Source organism: Falco peregrinus, chromosome 3, assembly GCF_023634155.1.
Source record: "Falco peregrinus isolate bFalPer1 chromosome 3, bFalPer1.pri, whole genome shotgun sequence".
Classification (NCBI taxonomy): Eukaryota; Metazoa; Chordata; class Aves; order Falconiformes; family Falconidae; genus Falco; species Falco peregrinus.
Genome location: NC_073723.1, coordinates 48,594,265 through 48,618,741, shown reverse-complemented (window position 1 = coordinate 48,618,741; position 24,477 = coordinate 48,594,265). Strand labels below are relative to the sequence as shown.

At 35.8% G+C, this 24,477-nt stretch overlaps 1 protein-coding gene across 1 annotated transcript in view; it reads left to right on the top strand.

Annotated features, from left to right (window-relative positions):
* Window positions 1–24,477, top strand: part of LOC101915968 (lipoxygenase homology domain-containing protein 1) — a 144,647-nt gene that overhangs the window by 60,512 nt on the left and 59,658 nt on the right. Inside the window, exons 17-23 of the mRNA XM_055800878.1 lie at window positions 3,536–3,705; window positions 9,346–9,565; window positions 10,903–11,057; window positions 12,895–13,108; window positions 13,766–13,775; window positions 14,466–14,646; window positions 16,966–17,176. Of these exons, the coding sequence (XP_055656853.1) occupies window positions 3,536–3,705; window positions 9,346–9,565; window positions 10,903–11,057; window positions 12,895–13,108; window positions 13,766–13,775; window positions 14,466–14,646; window positions 16,966–17,176 (1,161 nt within the window). The remainder of the gene's footprint in view (window positions 1–3,535; window positions 3,706–9,345; window positions 9,566–10,902; window positions 11,058–12,894; window positions 13,109–13,765; window positions 13,776–14,465; window positions 14,647–16,965; window positions 17,177–24,477) is intronic.

Below are 24,477 nucleotides of genomic sequence, written 5' to 3'. Positions count from 1 at the left end.
CTGGTAGAGAAGGCAGAGAGCTGCTCTCAGCTCTCAAATGGAGTTGTTTTGAGAGAGAGTGGGACTTCATATCACACTAAAATTTTCCTATATTGTAGGGGAATTTTACCACTTCCTCCCATTTTCTCTATTTCTTTTCCTTTTCTGCCTCAAAATAGATGGAGTATTGTTAATAGCACATAGATAAGAATTTTCTTTCAAAGCAAGAAGACCAGACATAGCATAATTCCAATGTTGCCTGCACTGCAGTCAGTTACAAGGAGCAGGGCTCCTGTAAGGTGATTCCTGTAGGGTGCTCTGTGGTATTGTGGGCTTTTGTAGGCAGCAAATAAAATATTCTTCAACATAAATGAACAAGTTCAGTTAATAGATATTTCTAGGTTGACTTTTCTTGTGTTGTGCAAAGTTGTTGGTATTAAGACATATGGAAAATTCGTAAGAAAAGAGAAAATACTCAGTAAATTCTCCCATGACTTCTTTTGTTTTTAAATTATTCCCCACCTTCAAAGTATTTGCTAATGGAGTAAGAATAATCACAGAATTCCCAAATTGTAAATGGATTGGTCCTCCTTCTAAAAATCAATGATACTATGTATTGCTGGGTGGAGGCTAAGAAAATAAAATACACAGACTGACTACGCTGCCTCAAGGCAACACAAATTTCTACAATTCCTGGGAAGTAAGCAACCTGCTCCTACATCTAACTAAGTGTGAATGTCATTCTAGGTCTTAAGCCCCCCAAAAAGAGTGAAAATAATTGGAATAATGTATTATAAAAATAATGGTGGCAGTCTTCTAAAAATACATAATTTGTTCATATTTTAAAAAACAGAAAAAAGCCTTCCTTTTTCAGTTTCCTGAGTTATATTACAAGACATTGACTTCATGTTGGCCAGTTTGCTATGTGCAGAAGTCATCGCAGGTTTGATTTTCACAGTTTTACTGCAAGCATCTTTCAGGTTCCAAACTAGTGGTTAAAAGACTTTCTGGAAGAAAATTGTTATGATTAATTCCATTTAACTTCTGGAAGTCAGCAAATGACTCCTGCTTCTAATGTAACTCTGGATACATCTCTGTAATGTGAAATCAGATCCTTGGTTATATTAGTTTAGAAAAGAGAGAATTCTGAGATTTTATTCACAGAATTTTATTTCCTCTCCACCATTCATTTCAGGAGTTCCCATACTGATGTCTCAAAGAAAATAGCTACAGCTTTACAAATAAAAGTACAATAATACGCTAACACGCCAGTCACTCTGAAAGGAAGTTAATGCATTTCAGTAGTATGAGGAGAAGTCTCTTTTTTCTAATGTGGCCATGAATATGAAATGCAGAAGATGAACTACTCAAGTCCAGTTATCTGATTTCCAGAACTTCAGAATAACCTGAAAAGATATATAGAAGTCACTGAACATAATAAGTATTTGGCATCTGTCTCCTGTCTGGTGTAGCCATTCTTACCAAGTAGCTGTCTAAGTGAATATGATATTAGATAAAAGATTTTTTTTCTTATTCTAGCATGAGCAGCTTAAATGAATTTGCTGAACTGAGAGAAAATGCAGGCAGTCTGGGTTAGCTCAGTTACCAAATTGTAGAAGCATTAAAAGTAAATGTAGGAGAAAAACAGTCACAGATGCTAAGAGGTCTTAAAGCTGTTAACTACCAATTTATTTCCTGGAAAACTCCCAATCAGTGTCTTAGCCTTTCTTCTGAAATAATTTAAAATACAGTCATGGATATTAATTAAAATACATCACCTTGCATGAAATACCTTCTTTAAACATGCTGCCTCTTTGAGCAGGGAGCAGACAGTTATGTATCTGTGCTTTCTCCTAAGTTGGGGCTTGCTCTCTCCTGAAGCAGATAGATATTACAAAGAGAAAAAAAAGAAAAAGCTGGGAAACACAGTAATGCAAAATGATCTTAATTCCCTCTCTGCTGTGTTCCTGGGACGGCATTCCAAGTCAGGCATGGTTGGAGAGGATAAGAGGTTCAGGGCTATGTTGGGAGTCTTTGTAAAAATTTGAAGCTGCTCATAAACCCTCGGAGTGCTCAGGAACAGTAAAAGCTTAAACGGTGCTTGACTTCACCAAGTGTGACACCCTGAAGGGTACCACATGCCAGCCTGGCACAAGGAGATAAAATTCAAAGCTGGCACATATATCAAACAACAAAAGTTCCTCATTAGGCAAAGCGTAGATCTCCTACATAGTACATCTGATGCATTCCTGGAAATGACCTCAAAAAAGAATTCAGATGGAAGGATCCTTTCAGCCAGCATGTTACTCGGAAGACTGACTGTGAGATGTGTAGTTGCCTGGCGTTTTGTAGCTGAGCCTAGAAGAATCAGGGAACGGTCAGATGTAATGCATAAACAGCTTTTACAAGGGGAAAACCAGAATTAGCTAAAGAAAGCAATGTGACAAACAGGGAAAAATTATAACTCAAGAAAACCAGATCAGGTTTTCAGCCAGTCTCCAACTCCAAGCAGGCAGAGGAAAACAAAAGCTATGAAAAAACCGCACAGTATCATAAGAAAAAAAATAACAACCAATTTATTTCTGAATTAAGCTGTTCTAAAATTTATTTTGTCAGCACATTGCATTACAGGCTTACACAAAATCGCAAACTAGTTCTCTTTATATTAATCCTGTTAGCAAATTATCATATTAGCACAGTACTGGTCACAGTCTAAACGTAGGCTTTTAATTTCCTTTCGCTGTTAAGTTCCCTTTGCCATGCGGGATCAAGTGCCTTTTCTACAAATAATTAATTCAAATTCAGGGGAAGATTTACTTTCAGTAAGTTAAGTAACTTTCTAATCTATACTGTCCATCTAAGACATAGTACTTTTTCCACACCTGGAATGGTTTTCTGTAACTTCTCAGTTGCATTCTGGACTTCTGAATGAGTACACATCACCTACCAAAAAAGAATGTCTGAAAGGCCCAAACCATGAACTGAGGTCAGGGCAAACACCTCTTTGGAATTCCCTAAATTTTGGATTCATCCCTAATGAATGATCTGATCTGACAAATAAGAAGACAACATGACAAATTAAATTAGAAAAATCTGAGAAAAGAAGTTTAAGTTTCATTGTTTAACTGGTTGTGTATTATCCAGCAATTCTTGCAAATTGATCACATGCAAGTCTTTAAAAATGTTAGTTTTCTTTTTCATGTTATGTAAGAACACTTTAAGAACTGGAATTTAATAAATTAATTACTGTAATTAAAGCAACTATTTTGTTATAAATAATGCAAAAACCTAGGCAGAGTACTTTTGCTGCTTTCTTGGTGTTAATTTCCGCTTTCAAACCCACTTCAATTGTCTTGTGTTTATCAAGTCTGATTTAAGTTACAATTATCTTCAAGAGAAGGGATGTCTATCTATTTTTATTAAATGGAATGTAACTTCATAGTAATCTTTAAATTCTTCTTTGTAATAATAACAAAGACATCCATTGCTCTCTGCCATTGATACTACAACTGTTTAATTGCTATATTAATGAGAAAGATGTTTTTGTTTTGTTTAGCACAACAGTGGAGGGTGCAGGTTAAAACAGATGGAGACTCCCCAGAGCCACAAGAGTGTAAAAGGACCCTTGTGATTTATGGCTCAAAGGGCAAAAGTGACGAGCTTCTGCTTTCTCCGCAAAACCCAGGATATGTGTGCTTTCTACCCAGAGCAACAGATGAATTCATTGTAAGTCATAAATATAGAGTACTGCACAGAGTTCATTATGACATATAACAACAAAAAAGTATATATATACACACACGTGTGGAATGCTAGTTTAACTGGTACAAATGACATATTTATTTACAAAGATGGAATGATACAACTTTAGATCTTGGGTCATTTTTCTGGTATTCCTGTTCCTCTACAGACAGCTGTAGTGTTCTCTTTGAATTTTCAGTGCCTTCGAGGGTATGTATCATGGAGAAAAATGGTCCCTTTTGTGTAATTTATTGCATTCACCAGCTCATCTTGCATTTTTTCCAATTCTCTAAAGATTCCTGAGTTGCGGTTTATACAAAAGGCAATATACAATTATTTGCGAAAGCAGAAAATGAAGGATCTAACAGTATTCCCAGGGGACACAAGTGGGCTTTTCTTTTCTTTATTTCAGTCTTTGTAAAGCAGCATCCACTCTCCCCAAAAATAGTCCTTTCTCTCAGGCCAGCAGGCAGAGGATTTTTCTGGATAATCATAAATCAGTACAGAATGTATTCAGGCATATCAAAGTGTGATGAACCCTGAAGCAATGGCATATATATGGCCAGCATTGAAATCAACCCTAACACAGCCCTGACTACCTGTACACCTGATGCATCCCGCTGCTTTGAGAGGATTCATCTGAGGCATCGTTTTAATGTTTAGATTCTGTCCTGGTTTTCTAGGTTAACTCACTGCAAATTCTGTTGATTGGCATGAAGTACAGCTTCTAGCCAGTGAGATGGGAAAAAGAGCTTACAATTCAAAGCAGTTTTATAAAGCTCAGAAATACTTTTCAATGGCTGCAATAAACGTCCTGAAAAGAGTGGCAAAACTACATTTAGAAAATGTTGTCAAAGCTTCATTGTAATGACCTGATCCATGCTGAATTTTTAATTTAAACAACAAACTAAAGCCATTTAAGAACTTTACAGGGAGTAAATGAAAAGATAAATGGCACTTCTTAAAGACAGGAAAGCAGCTGCTTATCAGAAAACAGACAGGAAACACACTGAGCAACAAAAGGAGCTTCCTAAACCATTGACATAAATTGAAGAGGTCAGTAGAGGCAGAATCTATCTATGGAGCAACCGCACCAGCTGGCTGAATTTTGGCAGGCTTCATTGCATAAAGCAGGCCTCTGCTACGTCTAACTTGTTGGTAATTTCCCAAATGACATGTATGTCTTGTTAAGACTGCCGAATTTCAATGACTGGGTACCATGCTCAGAGAAATTAGTATTGTTATGTGTCAGTTGTGGTTGTCCCTCATAGTACACTATCCTAGGTACTATAGCACCATATCCATTGTACTGGGCTCCCACTCCAATGGCTTTCTAGAATGCTTGTTCATACTTTGGATTGGCTTTGGGTTAGTGCCTATGTTTTCCCCTTAGCTATTTGTGTGTTTGGTTTTGTTGCTTTATACGAAGAAGTTAAAACTATTTGAGTATTGTTTAAAGTGCATGAAATTTTGTTTCTGCCACATTGCTTACAGTGTTTGTTTCACAGGTTTTGGGGCATTCTAAGGAAATCAGAATAGTGGGTCTGACATAAAGGAGCATTTGGGGATTCACGGATATCTTCATAAATACCTTCATATCTTCTCTGGGTGGTTCAACTCATAAACTCACTTTTTTTTTATTCTTATTAAGGCTATTCAGAAGAATACAGAAGGTTTGCTCACATTCTCCCACTGTAGCAGCAGGCTGGAGGCATGAGCACAGTATCACAAGGAGGACAAGCTGTGAATTCAGCTTTCCAATAAGCAGGAGTAAATGAACTTTTAAAGCCCCCCCCAAGATCCTGGTCTTAGACAAATGTCCTCGGTAATATAGTGCAGTAAAAAGAACAACAGGTTATGTGCTATAAACAGCTCACATTGTTTTGAACCAGTAGGCTTAATTTTGATCTCAGACATACACTTATTGCACACTGTGGACAGGAAGGCATGTAAATTCCTGATTTTCCAGGTGTTCTCACACAAATGGATGCACAGATGTGTATTGTATTCAGAATGATTATTTGATCCAAAATATTTCTACCCAACTCCTGTGAAAGAACAGGTGTAGTTTAATTGCATGTAGCAGGCGTAAAGAATAAATTGCTAAAAGAGATAAAATAGCAGCATGCTATCAGGTACAGTTGTTGGGTTTCAGTGGTCTCAGGCATCTGTAGTACAGTGGGTGAGCTGCTTAAATAAGAATACATTTAATTAGAACACTTTAGTTCTAAAAATAAATTGAGAAGGAGGTAATGTGTCAATGTTATTGAATCTGCTGAGAGTTCTAGCACTGAAGATAGCATGGTAAGAAATCATGACACCTTCAATAAACACATCGGAAAATAACCTGGAAAATGAAAGTAAACTGACAGTGCAGTAGTAGTTTTAGGATGCTTTGACCACACCTTCAACTAGAATAATTTATGCACTTTTTTTTTTTTTTTTAGACAGGGCAGTAATAATGAATTTAATTTATAGGTGCACCCAAACAGTAAATTTTACAAAGCCTTAGTTGCATTAGGCATTGAAGGCTTAGGAGAAGTCCTGGGTGAATCAAAAAGGAGAAGATTCAAAATATGAAATTCTCTAATCATCTTCATCAGTTACCTGAGATCTTCAAAACACCCATGGCTTTCCCAGAGAATCCTCTTGATTATAAGAGCTATGATCCTTCAACCATGTATTGGAAAAAATATTGTGTTGTTAGTTATATGACAAATCACATCCAACTCAGCTAAGATTTCAAGTACTGAATATTACATAAAACTGTTCAGAAGAAATATATGTGGAAAAAATATCAGGAAATTATAATCATGAATAAAACCCAAGGTATAGTGTCTTCTTGCAAGCATTGTCTGAATTTAAAACTAGGATATTCACTGGATATATACTTTGTGATGGATTATTTGTCTGTCTCTGCTTTGAATGTCATGTTACATCAATTAATAGGCATTGATGGAGGGAAAAGCCAATTATGGGATCAGATAGGATACCGTATTCCAAAGGGAAACTGATCGTATTAAATTGCTCAGAAAAGGATTACAGGAATGATGTAATGGCAATGTTGTGTTACATAGATGGAGATGAACAGAGAGGTTAATAATGTCCAGAACTTGGGGTAAAAAACAAAACCATGAAAAAGGGGGCAAATATCTAACACACACAACTGAAAAGAGTTGGTGTTTCATTCCATGGATCATAGACAGTGTAATTACTAGTGCTTGCTGGCTCAAAGGCAGTCATGGAATTAATTGAAATTGTGAGTCTGGAAACAAAAGGGGAAATTGTTGCTTTTAAATAGTCTGTCCAGCATTCTGAAATAATTTTCCTATATATTTCATTTATGCATTTCCTACAAGGATTAAAACACATGCATTTATGACAATTTAGAAGCTCAGAGAATTCCAAATTTGGGTAGCAGAAGACATAGTAAAATGTGAGGTACACCTTGCCCTGTAATGTAAAAATATCAAGTTCTGTAATGTTGCAACTCCAAACGAGAGAGCTGTATGGAAGAAGTTGTGCGTGGCATTTAGAGTAGCTGTGTGATACAGTCATGAGGTGCATCTACAAGAAAGAAAATCCGCAGGCACTAATTTTACAAGTCAGTAGTCTTGTTCTGAAAGAGAAGCAGCAATGATGATGTTGCCTGTGAAGGAACTGTAGTTTAAGTGGGTGAAGAACCTGTGTGCTTTCCTCTCAATGAATCCAAATAATTCCTGTTAAATTTAATAAAAGAAGAATATATATTTTAGGAAGAATTAGATCACTTGGTCCACCATAGTTAATAATACCCTTTGCAGCATACATAGCATGAATGAAAAACTCAACATTAAATTCTGCCCATGTATTTCCCTTTTCGTGGCACAATGGTGGAGACCAGAGGAATCTGTGAGGACGTGGTAGATCCAAGAGGCATAATGTCCCTCACATGTGCATTGTAGTCTGGGACAGCCTTAAGTTCTGCATGCATGATGGCATACAGACAGGCAGGGCAGGCTAGGCTTAGAGAGAGAACAAGTTTGGTGCCTTCTTCTTCAGTGTAAAGCCACCACTGTGGCTTTAGGAAGGATTTCTTCCCTGGTCCTTAAAGAACAATGCCTTGAATCTTGAAATTTTGTAGGAGTGACATGGCAACCACTTATAACACCTTAAGAAATTCAGACTAGAAGGGATCTTTTAAGTCATCAAATGCAATTCCTTCCTACCATGGTCCTCTTTTCATAAGTTCTGTATCACAAACAGTTCAAGCTCCTGTACAATTATTTTGGCACGTTGCTTTATTTTCAGTTAACTGTTCCTCTTCATACTTGGATGTTTTACTAATTCTGATTTGCCTAACAGTTATTAATGACATCGACCAACTGTTTCCCAGAATGACAAACCCACACTTTTTATATTCTTCCTCACTAATAAGATTAAGGTAGCTGATACTTCCCTACTTGCATGTGTTCACTGTGCAAAAGCACATGAACTAGCTTTAAGCAAGCTGGGTCAGCAGTGAAGGGCTTTCAGGTTCAAAGCTCTGTTGGGAAGGAGAATAAATTAATCTATTAGGAGCTCTGTACTCTGTTTTAGGACCCAGTCTGCTGGTGATGCTGCTGGTCCCAGAGCATGATTGTGTAAGAGTAACTTCAGTTTCTTACTGTGATGCTACTGGGTGCACAAAGCATTTATTTCCTGACAACAGTCACCAAAGCTTATGTTGTGACTGGTCTGGAAGAAGATAAAAGCAGTATGAGAGAAGAAGGCCTCTGGCAACAATTTCTGTTTTGATATTTCTTAAAAATAATTGTTACCTTTAAAAAATAATAGTTGTCTTGTTTCATTCGAAAATCGCTTCCCACCCTGTCTTTCTTGCAATTGCCAGCTGAAAGGCAGAAGCACTCCTCTTCCCAGTGTTCAGAAGACTTATGCAGTGGTTAATGTTGGGCAGATAATTAGTGCTTGATGCAGTTTGGTATCCCAGTTCCCACAGCTTGAGGTCGGATGGTTTAACCAGATCTCACAGAAGCCCACAATCAGCAACCAGATTTTGAATTTCCCATATGTAGTATGGGAACAGGGCTGTGTTGTTCTACTGAGTTATTTCTGTAACATTAATGATTTACTTTCATGCAGAAATATCCCTTCTCTTTTCCAAAGAATTGGTTATAAAGCAATTTCATGTTCTAAATCCAATCATTTTGCAAATGAGAATTTAGTTAAAACTTTTTAGGCTCATAGTAATTATCATTAATTTTAATACCTCACTTGACTGCTGATACCAGAACCTTTAATTGTAAGTTAATGTTCTCTTTATCCAGTAGGGTCAAAGCTTTACATGTTACCCTTTGTCTAAAGGGCTTAAATTCAGAGATGTTACTAATTTTAACCTTAACTCTCACCCTAATGATAATCATGCTTACAATACTTGTAAGGGAACAGAGGAAAATAAGGGAGACAATCTCACCCATGATTATACCATAAAAAAGAGAAGGAATGATTCTCTCAACACACTTATTCCAGCCTCCAATTCATCTTTTCCATTGGTTAAAGTTTAGGAATTCTACACAGATATTTGGGAAAATCTCTATAGGTGAACCAGCCCTGATACTACGTTCTTCCTCATCATATTTGTTGCAGATTGAGACTGGAGACCTGGGAGATGTATACAAGATTCGGGTCAGCTGTGATGATGTGCCAGGCTTTGAGGGTTGGCATTTGAAGTCTTTTCGCTTGGAAGAGCTACATGCAAAACAAGAACTGAAGTTCAACTGTAACTGCTGGCTCTCTCTTAACAGAGATGACAAGGAGCTGGTGAAGGAATTCCCTGCAGTCAATGAGGACCAGAAAACTTTACCAGGTAAAACCACTGAGAAGATATAAACAGTGTTAACTAGCCTTTTGAAAAGAAATCAATGCCACAGATATAATATAGCACTTTATCTGGATTTGCTATCTTCAGTGGCTCTGTTGCAAATGTCTTCATATATGCACTGCAAAAATGCTGACCACTTAAGAAATTTTAATTTTCCAGTTCAGTTGCATATTGGGTTTCACAGATGCTAAATCTTCTGTATGATTCTAAGTGTGCAAAACTGAACAATGTAATTATATTTTTAAAAGATAAAGCTCATGTTCAAAGCCATGGACATGATTTGTGGTAGACTTACTAGTGAATTAGTCAGCTTATAGCTCTAATAGCTTTAATTACTAATGCAGGTATCAGAAGTAAGCCTCATTGTACAAAAAAGTTTTATATTTGTTTAATGCTAAGGTCTATTTTTTGAGATGCTGAGAGTTTCAGAGTATATTCAGAGGTGCACTTGGAATGTGAAGACTTAACAGAAGTACTGTGTTTGTTCAGAAAAGGTAGCAGTTACTGTGAGATAAGAGTAATTAGAGGCATGACTGCATTTCTAAAGTTACAGAAGTTCTGGTCCCTGAATACCTCAGTCCTATTCATGACCTTAAAAGAAACTGTAGCATTACATTAGTTATATGTTAACTCGGCAGAACTGTACACTGAAAATTACTTTCAAAATTTTTGGTTATTCATTTTGTATGAGCATGAATATGTATGTGATTTAATGATCTTCCTCAGAAAAAATCGAATCTGACTGTATAGAAGTGCATTTATATTGGAGGATTATAGAGGCAAAAAGTTTATAGCTCCTGATATGCACCTTAAATTAATAAGTGCATTTTGTAAATTTTTATACTTATATGTCATGTTGTGTATCCGGATGCTATGCTACATCAGTCTCTGCTATTCTAATTTACATAAACTTTACATAGTATCTTATTCTTTAACCTGTGATAGTTATTATCTACCGCAAAGATCATTCCATTTCTAACAGTCCCTGAACACACAGATGAGTTCTTATTTTCCAGGTCTTGAACAGTAAAATAGAATTGGGCAGAATTTGTCTAGATTTTAGTAGCTCTAAGGTGCATAAGTCTAAAATTTCCTTTGAATTCCTAAGGAAATTAATGGAAATTCTTCTTTGAGCTTAGCATGAAGAGGTCAGATTCATGAAGGGCAACCTCACTATTTCAGTCACTGTGTAGCAGATTTTTTGGTAGCTGCAGAAATAAAAACAAGCAGTAGTTTTACTAATTACTCTCTGTTGATGTTTTCTTTTAAGTATACCTTGTACTTAACAAGCTTTACTTGAACTTTTTCTTCTTTTTGTACAGTGTATAAGTATGTTGTGTCTGTACATATTGGTGACCGCTGGGGAGCAGAAACTTTTGCGAATGTTTATATCACTCTCTATGGCAAAAGAGGGGACACAGGCGTAAGGAAACTTCATACGTCTTTAGCAAAAGGAAGAAAATTTCAAAGGGATAAGGTAATGGCACAAAAATGCTGTTATATGTGCAGGGTTTAGCACATATATCTTATTTATCTTCCAGATATTTACAGTAAACCAATGCCAGTGTTATGTCTTTCCTGTACAAGGACATCCCCACATGATAATAAATGCTCCACATGAGCACACAGAAAGCTGATATACTGGGGAGAACCTCTGTGATCATGCTTCTTGCTTTTCCGTTCCAAATACAGAACAGCACAGGTAGCAAAGAATTAAAAATCAGTGATTCGAAATGTTACAGAAATTGCTGTGAGACTTCTGCAGTCAGTGATGTTTCTGTAACCACAATCCCACATGAAACAGTAACTCAACGTCTAGTCAGTAAGTTTAGACAAGAGACAAGAATTCCACTTAGAGAAGAGAATGCACATAAACCCAGTGTTTCTAGATGACTAATAACAATAAAATTCTTCTCTTAGGCTTTCCTATGAGAGGTTCACTCCCTGAACATTGATGTTTAAAAAAGCTCACTACCAAGTACACTGTCAAGGAGAGTCTTACATTTCTGTGAAATTATTTAATTAGACAATTACCACAGCACTTGGTAGGGTAAAAGAAGAATTGGTGAAAACCAGAGAATTTCTAGATTTCATTTCTGCAGCTATGCCTTATATACAGAAGATAGCACTCTACAATCATTATTTTAATTTACCTTCATGAACAGATTTATTTCCTAAAATGTCTTAACTTTAAAAAGTTAATTATTTCTGCTTAAAATCTGCTGTTGCGTCCTGACTATTGTTAAAAAAACCTACCTCCATATTTTTGGCATATGAAAGTACTTCTAATATTAGTAACAGAAAATCTACTTCTCCAATATTTTTATACATAGGATTTTGGCAAGTATTAAATTTTTTAGAGATTGGTTTGCTAATATGTTCTTTTTCAATTTTCCTGACATCTGGGTTAGTAAGTTCCTACTATTGAATGAATGTTTTATTGGCATGACGATGTTAGATATAATCCTAGACATTGCTGTTCCAACACCAGTTGTTAATAATCTTCTTGACCTTTTCAACTACCATCTGGCCCTAGGCTGGGCCATATACAGAACACCTGGCTTTCTTACAAGCAAAAAGTTAGTGGGGCATATAATGTCTTGCTTTGCTTTTCACATTTTTCCTTGTCTTGTTTTTATTGCCCCTATTCTCACACACTGATGCTTGTGTTTACTTCTCTTTGTCTTCCTCTGCCGTCTCCATTCTGCTTCCCTTCCCATGTCTCATTTTTGGCTTGTTCTCCACCTTCATCTTAACTTAGTCCCTTCTATTACTTTTTTCTCCATTTGCTGTTTCCACAATGATTTTCATTTTGTAAGAAAAACAAAAAGACAGGCTTTTCTGACTATTGCGGAAGAATTTAGAAGCTATCTTGGAGCGAACACATTCTTTTTAGATTTCTAACTTTTCTTTAGGACTATTAATATATATCTAGGTTTGTGTGATAAATTTTAGAAGCTAAAATACTCTGAAAGATAGAAGTTTGACTGGAACCAAAATCTTGTCATAACTGTTTGACTGTCATAAGTTTGAGGTATATACATTTTAATGTAATATGAAATTATTGATGAAATGATCCATATTGTCTAAAGCTCAGAAGTTACAATGCATCATTAATGATGAATATGGAATTCAATGTTAGGTATAGTGCTTTCATAGATTACAGAGGATAGATGTTATGTTAAATATTAAAAATAATTAAAAAAAGACACGAATTTTAATTCCTCAGCTGAATCCAGGATTATATTTCCCCTGAAGTTAAAGTATATTTGGGTCCAAACTCTGTTTTATTAAGTATTTCCCTTTTTTTGCAGGTGGATTCATTTTTGGTGGAAGCTGTTTCCCTGAGTGATTTGCAAAAAGTGGTCATAGGACACCATGGGGAAGGCTATGGGGCTGGGATGTACCTCAAGATGGTAACAGTCAAGGAATCACAGGACTTGGACAAAGAATGGGTCTTCCCATTGTGGAACTGGCTTGATACTCATCTGGGACTATATGATACTGTTTGTGAGATTGTGACAGTTGGTAAGCTCTTCTGCAAAACTAGCCTGCCTGTTTATATATATATATATATATATATGTATCTGTAAATTTGCCTACAGCTCTTGCAAATTTCTGTAGTAGCCTTCTTTTATTGAAAATGTGAATTTTCAGTCTGATCTTACTACTATAGCAAACCCACACCTGGTAAGGTCAAAGTTAGTAAAATTCTCTTTTGTCTATGTGTTGTGTATGGAACACTTGCCTTCCAAATTAAATATACCAGATTGCAATGAAAGATTTAAAGCAGTTTAGAGTTTGGAATGTGTTCCTCATGGGGATAAACAGCATAAGTTTTATGAACCACTTTTCAGGCAGCTTAGGATCCCATTTGAAATCCAGAGAAAAGTTACTGTAGTGAAATAAGCCTAGCCTTTACCTGTGGTATTATTCCACAGCACAAAGCAACAGTTTTAGTTTCTGCTCATTTCAAGCCTACTATGCCACAATTTGTGCAAATCTAAACCTGGATGTATACAGCAAAAGAACACTCACAGCAGGACCTTCAGTCATTTAGAACTAATAGAAAAGATTTCTTCCTTCAATCCTGTGAAAACAATTTAATGTAAAGTAAATAAGCTACAAAAGTTTGTCCAGGGATAAAAAGCTTTAAAACATAAGGTGCCCATGATAGATACACAGGTATTCAGTTGTGTGCTTTTTCTGAGTTGTGGAAAGTGCATTTTACTGAGCTGTTCATTTCCATGAAATAATTTTAATTTCCTGTAGAACGGTTAAAACAGAGTGAAAATGAAGGATAACAGTAATTAAGGAAGAAAAAGAGAGGGAGATAGTAATATTGATCTTCTGAGATCTGGCAAATATTTTTGCATGTTTATTATAGGTTTACCTGTCAGTCTTGCACTGTTACAGCACATATTATATTGCTAGGTAAGATCTAGTTACAAGCAGAATTCATTAGTATCATTCATTTTGCATTAGGTGCCTACATGCTACATATGGCTGGTACTTCTGAATGATAAATTAGTTTTAGTAACATTGATTGCTTTTTCAAGAACAATTAATTAGACCTCTAAAAGGTGACTGAATGTTCTCTTAGCAATTACTTCTAAACATGACAAGGAAAATACCTTGGCATCAACAAAATAACTCTGAAACTAAATTTTAAACACAGAAGGAGTATTAAGGTGTTAAAGTCTTGGCAAATATTCTAATAAAGGGATTGATGTGTTATTCTTAGTGAGCTCTTGCTATAGATACAACATAAACTGCAAACAGAGCTTTGTTTGTGTACCGTAAAGGCTATGGTCCTGCTATATTATGTCATTCTCTCATGTTGTCTTCTTTCCTCTTTCTCTCTGATAATTTTTAAAGGTAGAAGATTGACTAGTCCTAAACTGTCTGAAATCAATATGAATTCATCAGGTCTCTGGATAATGGACATCATTGGATCTGACTTGAGCGATGAAGAGGGTCCAATATGCCTTTCTTTTATCTTCTACGGCAATCTGAGTCGCAAAAAGTTGCCACTTCAAGTTACAGGAAAAGCAATTCAGATCAAAGTACTTCAACCTTTCTCTATTGAAAGAAAAGTCTAAGAATCATGTAGCCAATAACCCACTTAATTTTAAGACAAATTGTTTCTTTAAACTAAACCACCAAATTGATTTTTAAGTCCTCTGTGCAGGTTTGGCACAGGTCATCATTTTTGTCTGTAGGTAGTAACACTGTCGCTTGAACAACGGTTTTTGAAGGAGCAGATTCTCCCAATGTGTGATACTGAGAATGCCTAAGTGAGCAAATTGGTCCCTTGGTGCATATCACAGTATATACCACACTGCAGGTACTGATTTACAGGTTTTGTTGATCTCACAAAAGTAAGTAATTTGTAAACACACAGTATGCTATGGGATACTATAGAAATTTTGAGGCTGATGATGGAGAAGGAAGAATCATAAATGAGATAAAACTTACAGAATTATCATTTTTCTCTTTCATGTAATTTATTCATCCCTGCCACCATGTTTCTCCAGGCTAACTTCCTCTTCTTGCAGGGTTTCTCTCTTTTTTTGCCTGTCATTATAATTGTCTTTTCCCTCTTGATCAGCTCCTTTTTACCCACAGGCTTTCTCCTTCCTCATTTGGTTCTGCCCTTCCATTGTCTTCATTTCCTCCTATTACCCATTAACTGAAATATTTACAAACGTCTTTTGCTGAATTGTAGGCTGCTTCTTTTCCCAATGCTCTTACCTCCCTCCTGTAGCTATAATTCCTTTGCATTGCCAACGCTGCCTCACTCTTACGCTTTTCTGGGTTTGTTCTCCATGAAAGAATCTGGAGGTAAACATGGCAGATACCTCCTCTGGCTCAGGAAATCTCTGAGCCACAAACTGCTGGAAGCTAGGGCAGTATTCAAGGGAAGTCTAACTACCACCTGTCCCGTTCTTGTACTGCTTGCTCCATCCTTCTTTTGCCCTTCGTGGATTTTGAGGAAATAGTTGATCCCTGTGAGAAAACTGGAATTTTCAACCTCGATTCACTCCTTAGCCTTAGTTTTAACCTTGATTGGTTCATTCTGTAGCTGCAGAAAAAAGTATAGGGCAGGACTGAGGGAATGGGAGCAAGTGGGCAGACAGGGAAGTGGGAACCTCACAAGCTAGCTTTGCATCAGAGAAATATTTCCATGAAGCCATATCCTGAAATATGTTTCTTCATGATTGACTGCTGCAACCATGGAATCAGGTAGCAAAAGAAAATCATGTGGGGGGTGGGGGAAGAGCTGAAGAGACCCTTGGCAAAAAGCCCCCAAAGTGAAAATATATTACATTTCATTTAGAGGTTTATCGGAAAGCAGCCTTGAAGTTGTGGTTAAAGAAACTGTTTCCTGGTTCTCCTTCCTACTGGTCAGGTAAATTTGACTCAACGATTGAGCTAAGGAAATAGTTGGCTGTTTTCTTATGTTCCTCTTTTCTTTAACGCAAGAGGAACTAAATAGATTCGCCTAGGCCATAAACGTGATCCAAAATGAGGAGTACCCAGGAGGTTTTCCTAAGTTATTTCTAGGAATCTCTGGTAAATATAAAGAAATAGAATAAAACTGGAAGTGCACTGTCAGAGGAAAGGCTGAAGTCAGATCAAATGCACTTCTAGTAGCTGGGCAGCTTTTGAAATGGAAGGGTAGGGGAAAGAGTATGAGAAGCAGAGAATAGGAAGAGGGAAAGACAACTTCTGTTTTCTCTTTTTCTCTTACAGGGAAAAATCAATAATTATAGTTACCTAAGGCCTCCTCTACTTTCACTTACTCAAGCAATGCTATGTCACAGAGCTGCTGTACTATCTCCAGTAGAACTAGGAGATTTTTTCCCAAGAATGAATGCAATAAGAGGAAGATTTTAATAGGCAGCTTCTGTATGAAAACTTGATGTAGGGTAAAGATGGAGGAGCTCTTGGATGTTTCCTCAAAAACAGTTTAATACTCCTTCAAATTTATAGTTAAATGCACCATTTTTTTGCTACAAGTTGTAAGAAATATTTCTAATAGTGTTCAAAATGTTTTACATTGACTAAAGCATCTGTGCTTGCAAATAGTCTACTGAATCAGTGTAATATCTATGGACACTCTGTCTTGTTCTGTGTACCAATTTCAGCAGTGACTGCCATCATTTGCTCCCTGATATCAAACCTCAAGCATTGCATCTCCTCATTCAGGGTAGTAAATAAATTTTGTATTCATTAGAAAGGGGAAAAATAGTAGCAGTTATAAATCTGTCCCAGTTCTTTAACTACTGAAGTTTGCTCACCTGTTGCATACAGCTGTCAACTACATTTGATCTGGCACAATTAGAATGAGATCCATTAATCTTCTCTTCCTCCTCACATAGGATGAACTGGCAGATATTGGCTTAATAGACAAAGTTCAGGTAACTGGCTCACATAGCAAGCTAAAACAGTCATGGCACTTAGATTTACTGCATATGAAGCACACAGGCACAAAGGAAGAGATGTATTTAGCTTTTGACTGCTGGTTCAACCCTAAAGAAGACAAATGTGTGGAACTGCCGGCTCTCCACGCAGATCAGGAGCCTTTGCCTGGTAAGCTAAATCCTTTTTTTTTGCCACTGGGGTCAGGATCTGTCACTGGAACCCCAGTATATCTCTTTTGGGCCTAAAACACTGTGAGGGTTTCCACAAGAATTTGATATTAAGCAGTATGATTTTTTTTTCACATGCATTTATCACAAAAGAAAGCTGAGAGAACAGAAATCATTGGTATCAGGATTATGACAGATGCTGTAACTGATGGCACCAAACGTAGGATTTGGCTTCTTTCATGCTAGATGATGTTCCACTTTTAGTTTATTTATTATCTCTTCAAATTAATGCTATGTCAGCTGAAGATATGTACAAAATATCATCCACTGTGTGATATTACCTGAATCTTCCTATTCACAAAAAAGTATGTGACCTAGAAACATAGTAATTTTTTTAAGAATGAAAGAATTGCAGAGTTCCTACAAAACAGAGGCAGAATTTTTAAAATGTGTTATAGTTAGCCAGCAAAGAGATATCCCAGAATTTCAATTGCACTAGTGTTTTTATTAACATTGATGAGAAGTTTACAGCACAGTAAATAATATTCCACAAAACTATATATTAAATTGCATGTTTCTCTGCTGTTAGTAACACATGTGAATTGTATGATGCCAGAGAGACAATAAAGTGATTTTTCCCAACCCTCCAGGAATATGGAGAGGAACAAAAAATTGCATACTGATAACTTGGCCACTAGCTATTTAAGAACAGGCTTACCATCTATCCAGTTCATTAGAATAAAGAGGATTGATGGGAATAGTAAAGATCATATATTGAAGCTTTTAGTGACAGTTAAGAGGTTTATTGCTAGAGGCCATAGTACAAAAAGTGTTCTGCTTAAGCAGAAATTAATAGAAAAAGATGGAAGTGGACCAGAAAAAGGAATAAAATATTCCATGTGAACTTTTGCACACTATTCTTTAAAGAGATTTTTCCTGAATATTTCATTCCATTTAAAGTTGAAACTTGGACAAATGAAACACTGAAGACCTTTTAAATTTGTGGGTTTGAGTATGTTTCCATAATTTTAAATAATTAGTAGCCTTGTATTCATTTACTGAAAAAATCTTATGGTTTTGATCCATCAGATTCAAAACAACATTGGATATTGGATGTAATATATGCAGAATGTATGATTATGAATATAGGAAATACAGAACTTGTTAAAAAGCTCTATTTCCCCAATTTATTTATGAAAAAGATGGGAAAAATGTATGTATTGGTAATTATTTTTAGAATTCAAAATTGCTAAATGTTTAACTACATATAAAAAGTCCAGAAATTCAAACAAGAAGATTTTCAAGAAGACACACCTTCAAGCCTCTATTATGCTGAGAACCACATGGAGATACTGTCAGACAGTATTATCCTGATTTGCAAAGCAATTTTGTTTTCAGATATATTAGAAAGATAAGGTGTTTTTCTTGGAAATTTTCTAGGAAAAACATGTGTATATACTCTCCCTTAAAAAATTATTCCATTGATGGGTAGTATGTACTAACCTAAGAAGTTTCCTACAAACCATTTTCTGGACTCCAGTGATGTACAACTGGAAGTGTTAATATCAATTTTATTCTTTGTAGTCCCAATACTAATTCAGTCTAAAATTTTAGTCAGCTTCTTCCTTGTGTTCCAGTTTGATTACTAGAGACAAAAAAAAAAATATTCATTTTTATGTGTTTGCTCTCATTATTGCTTTGAAAGAGACATCCATTATGGAGGTGTCTTTAATGAATGTCGTGATAGAATAAATTCAAATAAAGACAAAACAATTTTGAAAGATATTGATCATTGCTTTCCCCAGACAAAGCAAACAACAGGTATATATCTTTATAGGAAGCAAAGTAAATGCTAAAACCTAAGCATCCAAATAAACAGTAACCTTTCTCAGTAATGTCAATTGCCTGGTTGTAAGGAAAACCATACTAACATAATTACTTCTGTTCTAAAATAATTGATTCCATGAGATTTAGTAAGGCAAACCCACATACACATGCTAATTTGTAATCTTCACAAAAATTGCAATTCCTTTCGTTAAAAGCAGTGAGCACTCTAAATTTTTCCTGCATCTACAAACACATTTGTTCCATTTTCCCCCATCTCTAACATCTAATGTATCCTCTGTCCATGTCTCCTGCATATCCCACCTCATCTGGTGGGGCATGAGGATAATTTTTCATGGCCAGTAAATCCCATCACAGTTATCAGCTATCATTGAATCTTTTCTTAATAATTAAAAACAAACACATGAAGAAAAAATAAGCAAAATTTAAACTTGATTCTCCAAAATTGTTTCTTTCTGCTATCTGTAGAAATATTTCTTCTTAAAAGTGAGTGCCTGATTCCAGACTAGAGGTATTTTACCAGATTGAATTATTCTAAAAGAAACAGATCAAAGTTTAATCAAACAAGATTGAACTATTGCATAGTTTAATTAGATTCTGTGAGATTATCTCAGAGCTTAATTTGTGTTCTGGATATTAGCTAGTGTCACAGAAGGAAATATTTTTTTTTATTTCTTTTCTTTAGTCTGCCCATCTTAGTGTTTGTGAGCACATTATTTTAGTCTATCTGTATCATAGGTCAAATTATTTACCATGCACCTTTTTGGACTTTGGATTAAAAGACATTGATTAATTATTTTTTTTATGAATTCTGTGATAATTCTGTGCAGGACATTGATGTGCATATTAAAACATTGGGACAAAGTTATTGAACACAGTAACAATTAACATTTTAGAAATTCTTGCTATTAGACTCCAAATTTCTTGATTTTTTTAGATAATATCTTGATTTTTAGAATGCCATTATTTGTGACTGCAGTTTAAGGTATGCATCAGGAGTTATATAACAATAGAATCTCTTTCTGAGTAAGAACTTTGAAAGAACTTTGCAATATATAACTGTCAAAGCAAGTATTGAAGATCAGCGTTACCTTTACTAAAGGATTTTTAATACCAGTTGCAAACTGGCCTCTTCTGGTTGACTTTAGGCTCCTCTGAGATAAAAAAAGTGCATTTTCTGGTGTCTACTGACATCCTGCTCCTCTTCACTCCCCCAGTCAAGTCTGATAACATAAGAATGTGAAGAGTTTAAGTGTTTAATATCTGTAGTAAGAAACATCTGTATTAGCAAACATATTGACCTCTATTAAAAATCATCCAACTTTATGTTGTCGTAGTTAATAGATAATTATAACATTTCACTGCTTTGTTGATTACAATAGATCATTATTATGTGGTAGTGTACCATGATATGTTTGAGCATGGAGTAGTTTTTCACTACATGATACTTAACTCTTCCAGATACAATTCAGTCCAGAAGCTTATATGTATCAGTTAATTGCTTTTTCATTAAAGTTAATGGTAAGTCTCATGTTATCTTCCAAAGGAAAGAAGTTTAGAGATGCTTCAGCTAATGTAGTCTTTTGACTTACTAGTCTTCTTAGCTCAAGCATGACTCCAAACGCGCATGAACCAGCCTGGCTTAGGAGTAGAGCTGGTGAAGTGAATCATGCTGTTCTGCTCACTTTTATTGATTCAAATTCCTGCTCACTCAGACATCTGTCTACCACACTCTGTTGTGTAGGTTAGATGAACCCTGTACTTTTGACTAGGTTAATAAGATCCAATATTCAACTGGCATAAACTGATTTGCTCCACTGTCTTGAGCATATTAGCTGCATGGCTATATCAACTGAGGATCTTGTTCTGAACCTTTAATTTCACAGAAAAAATGATTTAAATTTTTTGACACTTCTTAAGTGATAAATTAGCAGGGCTAGCCATCAAGTTAGTTTTCCACATTTTTTTGCCATAGAACCAAATGAGCATTTTAAAAATATCCCTGCCTACTCTACTCCTCTTTGATTCTTTGTTGCCTAACATTCATTTAAAAACAAAACTGGGGACATAAAAACATAATGGGGAATTATGACAATAATCTCTGGAATACTTATTCCCTGTATTGCTTTTTTCTATTTATTTCACTGTTTTGTAGAGTAGAACTTTTGCAGAAGCCTATGAAGAAAAAAAGTCTGTTGGCTCTATCCAACAGCTCTGAAAAACAGCACCCTACCCTGCCCCTTTTATATGCTCAACCCTACCATCTTATCTTTCCATGGAAAAAGCTATAGAGGAGAGCAGTAAGAGCAAAGGTCTTGAGAGCTCCGACAGGAGGAGTTCATTTGATAGTACGCTTCCTCCGCCACAGCTTTTCTTACTGTTTACCTGCCATTGGAAAAATGACCTGCATTGCCTGATTTCATTACAAAGCTAAAATCACAATGGTGTAAAAGGTTTAACTATACCTCTGACATTCAGAAAGGATGTGATTATGTCATTTAAGCTGTTCACCCTTGAAAGGCTATTGAGAGTTCTGTGGGTAAATGTTACTGAATTATCACAATAAATGATATTTAAATGCATAGTCCATAGCAAATTAAACAACAGGCAAATTCAGAACACAGCCTTCCATTCTAGCTGTAAATCACATTTTATTCCCTTTTTAATGAGCATTAGGTGATCAGTTTTGTACTATGTTAGCTTGCATCTGAAAGTGAGCTTTTATAAATAGGATTGGGAAGAGACAAAGAATGGCAAAGTTGAACAGAATATCTTATTTTAGTAGGTTTTTTGTTGGGGTATGTTGTTCATCTGGTAGTCAGAATGGTCCCGTACTCATCCTAAAAACTTTTACCCCATTTCTCAGAATCACTTTTATGTCACATCTTCCTTCACAGGGGTTACTTTGTATATTTTTATTTCACTTATAGAGTGAAGTCCTTTCTTTGATCCAAAGCCTTTGAAAATGAACAGGAAGTATTTGCCATGACTACATTGAGCTTTAAATTATGCATCAAGAGATTCAGAAGATTCAGCTGAAAATAACTACCTCAGCAAAAATAATTAGATATGTTTCTGATTTTCAGTGTATATTTTGTTTGAATGCTACTTGTGTGATTAAAGCTAAGCTCATGATGAAGTATATTAATGATTCTGGACAAAAGCAGTAAAGATGATTGTGAGCACTGTGATTTCTAATCTATCCTACATGAGAGATCAGATCTGTGGATCAAACTCTCCTGACCTTATTCACACAAGTAGCCTTTTGACTTCAATGAATCTGCTTATATGAAGAAAGTATACAGGCAAGGCAACACTGTAGATGATTAACACAGAATCTTATCTTCATATCTTAACTCCTCTAAAAACAAAAATACCATTGGCTAAATGCTAAAGAGTCATCTGGACAGCTCACATACTTTCAACTATCTGGACCTCCAGCAAGAGCAAGTTTGTGTAGCTACACTGACTTTAATGCAGCTATGTTGTCTTTCACATGGCAGTGCATATTTAACTGCCTCGAAGAAAGGGATATGAGATACATTAGGACCCCAGCCTAAGAAAACTCTTGGTTTACTTCTTATCATCAAACATGAATGATGCTGTCAATTACAAGTACTTTCCCAGCCCTTGGTTTAAATGATTAAAAAAAGATAAAAATCCCAGGGGAAGTCTCTGAAGTAAAATAAATAGTGCTGCAGTGAAATAAAGTTACTTTTCAGAAAACATTTTTTTGGGCATCATCCCCACATAGTAAAACATGAAGAGAAACAAAGACATTTCAGAAGTTTATTGAATGAGCACAACTGTATTTGAGGACTGACACAGCTCTTATAATTTGACAAATCCTTTTAGATACTAATTTTCCAATCGGTATGCAAAGACCCTTTAGAAACCTTGTTCCAGTTATTTGACCTTTTTATTTTTAATATATAAAGAAATAGCTATATAAATTGTCACAATATTTGAATTCAGGCCTTTTGATTATAGCACTTGATATGAATAGCACCAGCTTGTGAAAAAAGCTGTAAGAAAAGCTTAAAAATAAATATCCTCAGAACACTTTTTTTTTCTCCCCTCCCTGTTTTCCTATCACCTACGCTTGAAAATAAATGACAGCCTTAGCTTCTGGGTTCTAGCAATTATTCTCAAACCTACCAGAAAGTTCTCATAATTATATCTTTTTCAAGGATGTATGGTTTGGTTAAATTGGGCCATTTCTATCTTGGAATAAATTTGATTCAAGAAGCAAACTATACTGAAAATACCAGATGTTTCCAGGATGTATACTTAGCTATTTGTGTATTCTGTGATGTCTTTTAGGCTGAAATATGTATTTCAGACTTGAATAATGTGTATTTCAGTGTTCTTTGACTTGTCGATTGTGACTGAAAGTGCTTCTTAGTTTCTCCTTGGTTTCATGTCTGTCTTAAGCACCATTTCCCTTCTTTGCTCACATGTGTTTCCTGGGAAAGCAGATATATAGCCAGGTAGGGACAAGTGGCAGAGTGAGGCTGGAAAACTTTCTCCATCACATAACTGTCACATAGTCTAGATGTTGTCTATGTCTGCTTTACTGTGCCAGTGATGAAGGTTGTGGGAGTTGGGGCTGAATAGTTTGGCGTAGTCAAAGATAGCTCAGCATGTGTAAAATGCTGGATTTTAAGGGGGCACAGTCCTTAAGAAAAAAAATCAGTCTTGATTTTTTACACAGATTTCTTATGGTAATCTGAGTAAGAGCAGACATACAACACTTGGAGGAAAAAAACCCCCAATCCCCAAACCCCCTTCTTATTTTTTTCCACGGCTCCTTCTTGTTAAAATTATGCAAATAACCATGAATATTGAGAATGTGACCTGCTTCTTTTAAGTATTTCCTTGTTCCTTGTTTCCATGATAAACTCAGGGGCTAAAATAGGTCATTTAAAGAATGAACATAGGAGTTTTTCAGTAAGTTTCTTTGGAATTAATGTAATCTAGTCTCATCTACATCACTCCCCTGTGTATTGCGTAAGAAAGAGGCACAGAAGCAGAAGCTCCACATAGTGGCCATAGGTGTCTCTTCTAATCTTTATACTATGACCACAACTGAGAAAATCAGGAATGCTTTCTCATAAACTCAAATTTCACCTAGCTGATCTGGTTTTGTGGGTCAGTATATAGTACATGGGAGATTCTTTGGAGACTGACACTAAATGTGAGGAGGTTTTCTATTCATGTATTAAAGCTGAAGTTGAAGAATTTTTAATTCAGTAATTCTGTTTCACATTCACATGTTTTAACTCAAGAATGTTGTGAGAGTATTACGGTCTGGCTAGTGAGAAAGCTTGATAGTCCTGATGTGTTCATTCATTGGGAGGTAATTACATGAATTTAAAGCTTAAGACAATCAGGTCCCAGCATTCTTCTGAGTCATTTATAAGTCTAACCTCCCATTTCATTTCAAGGAGAAAATAA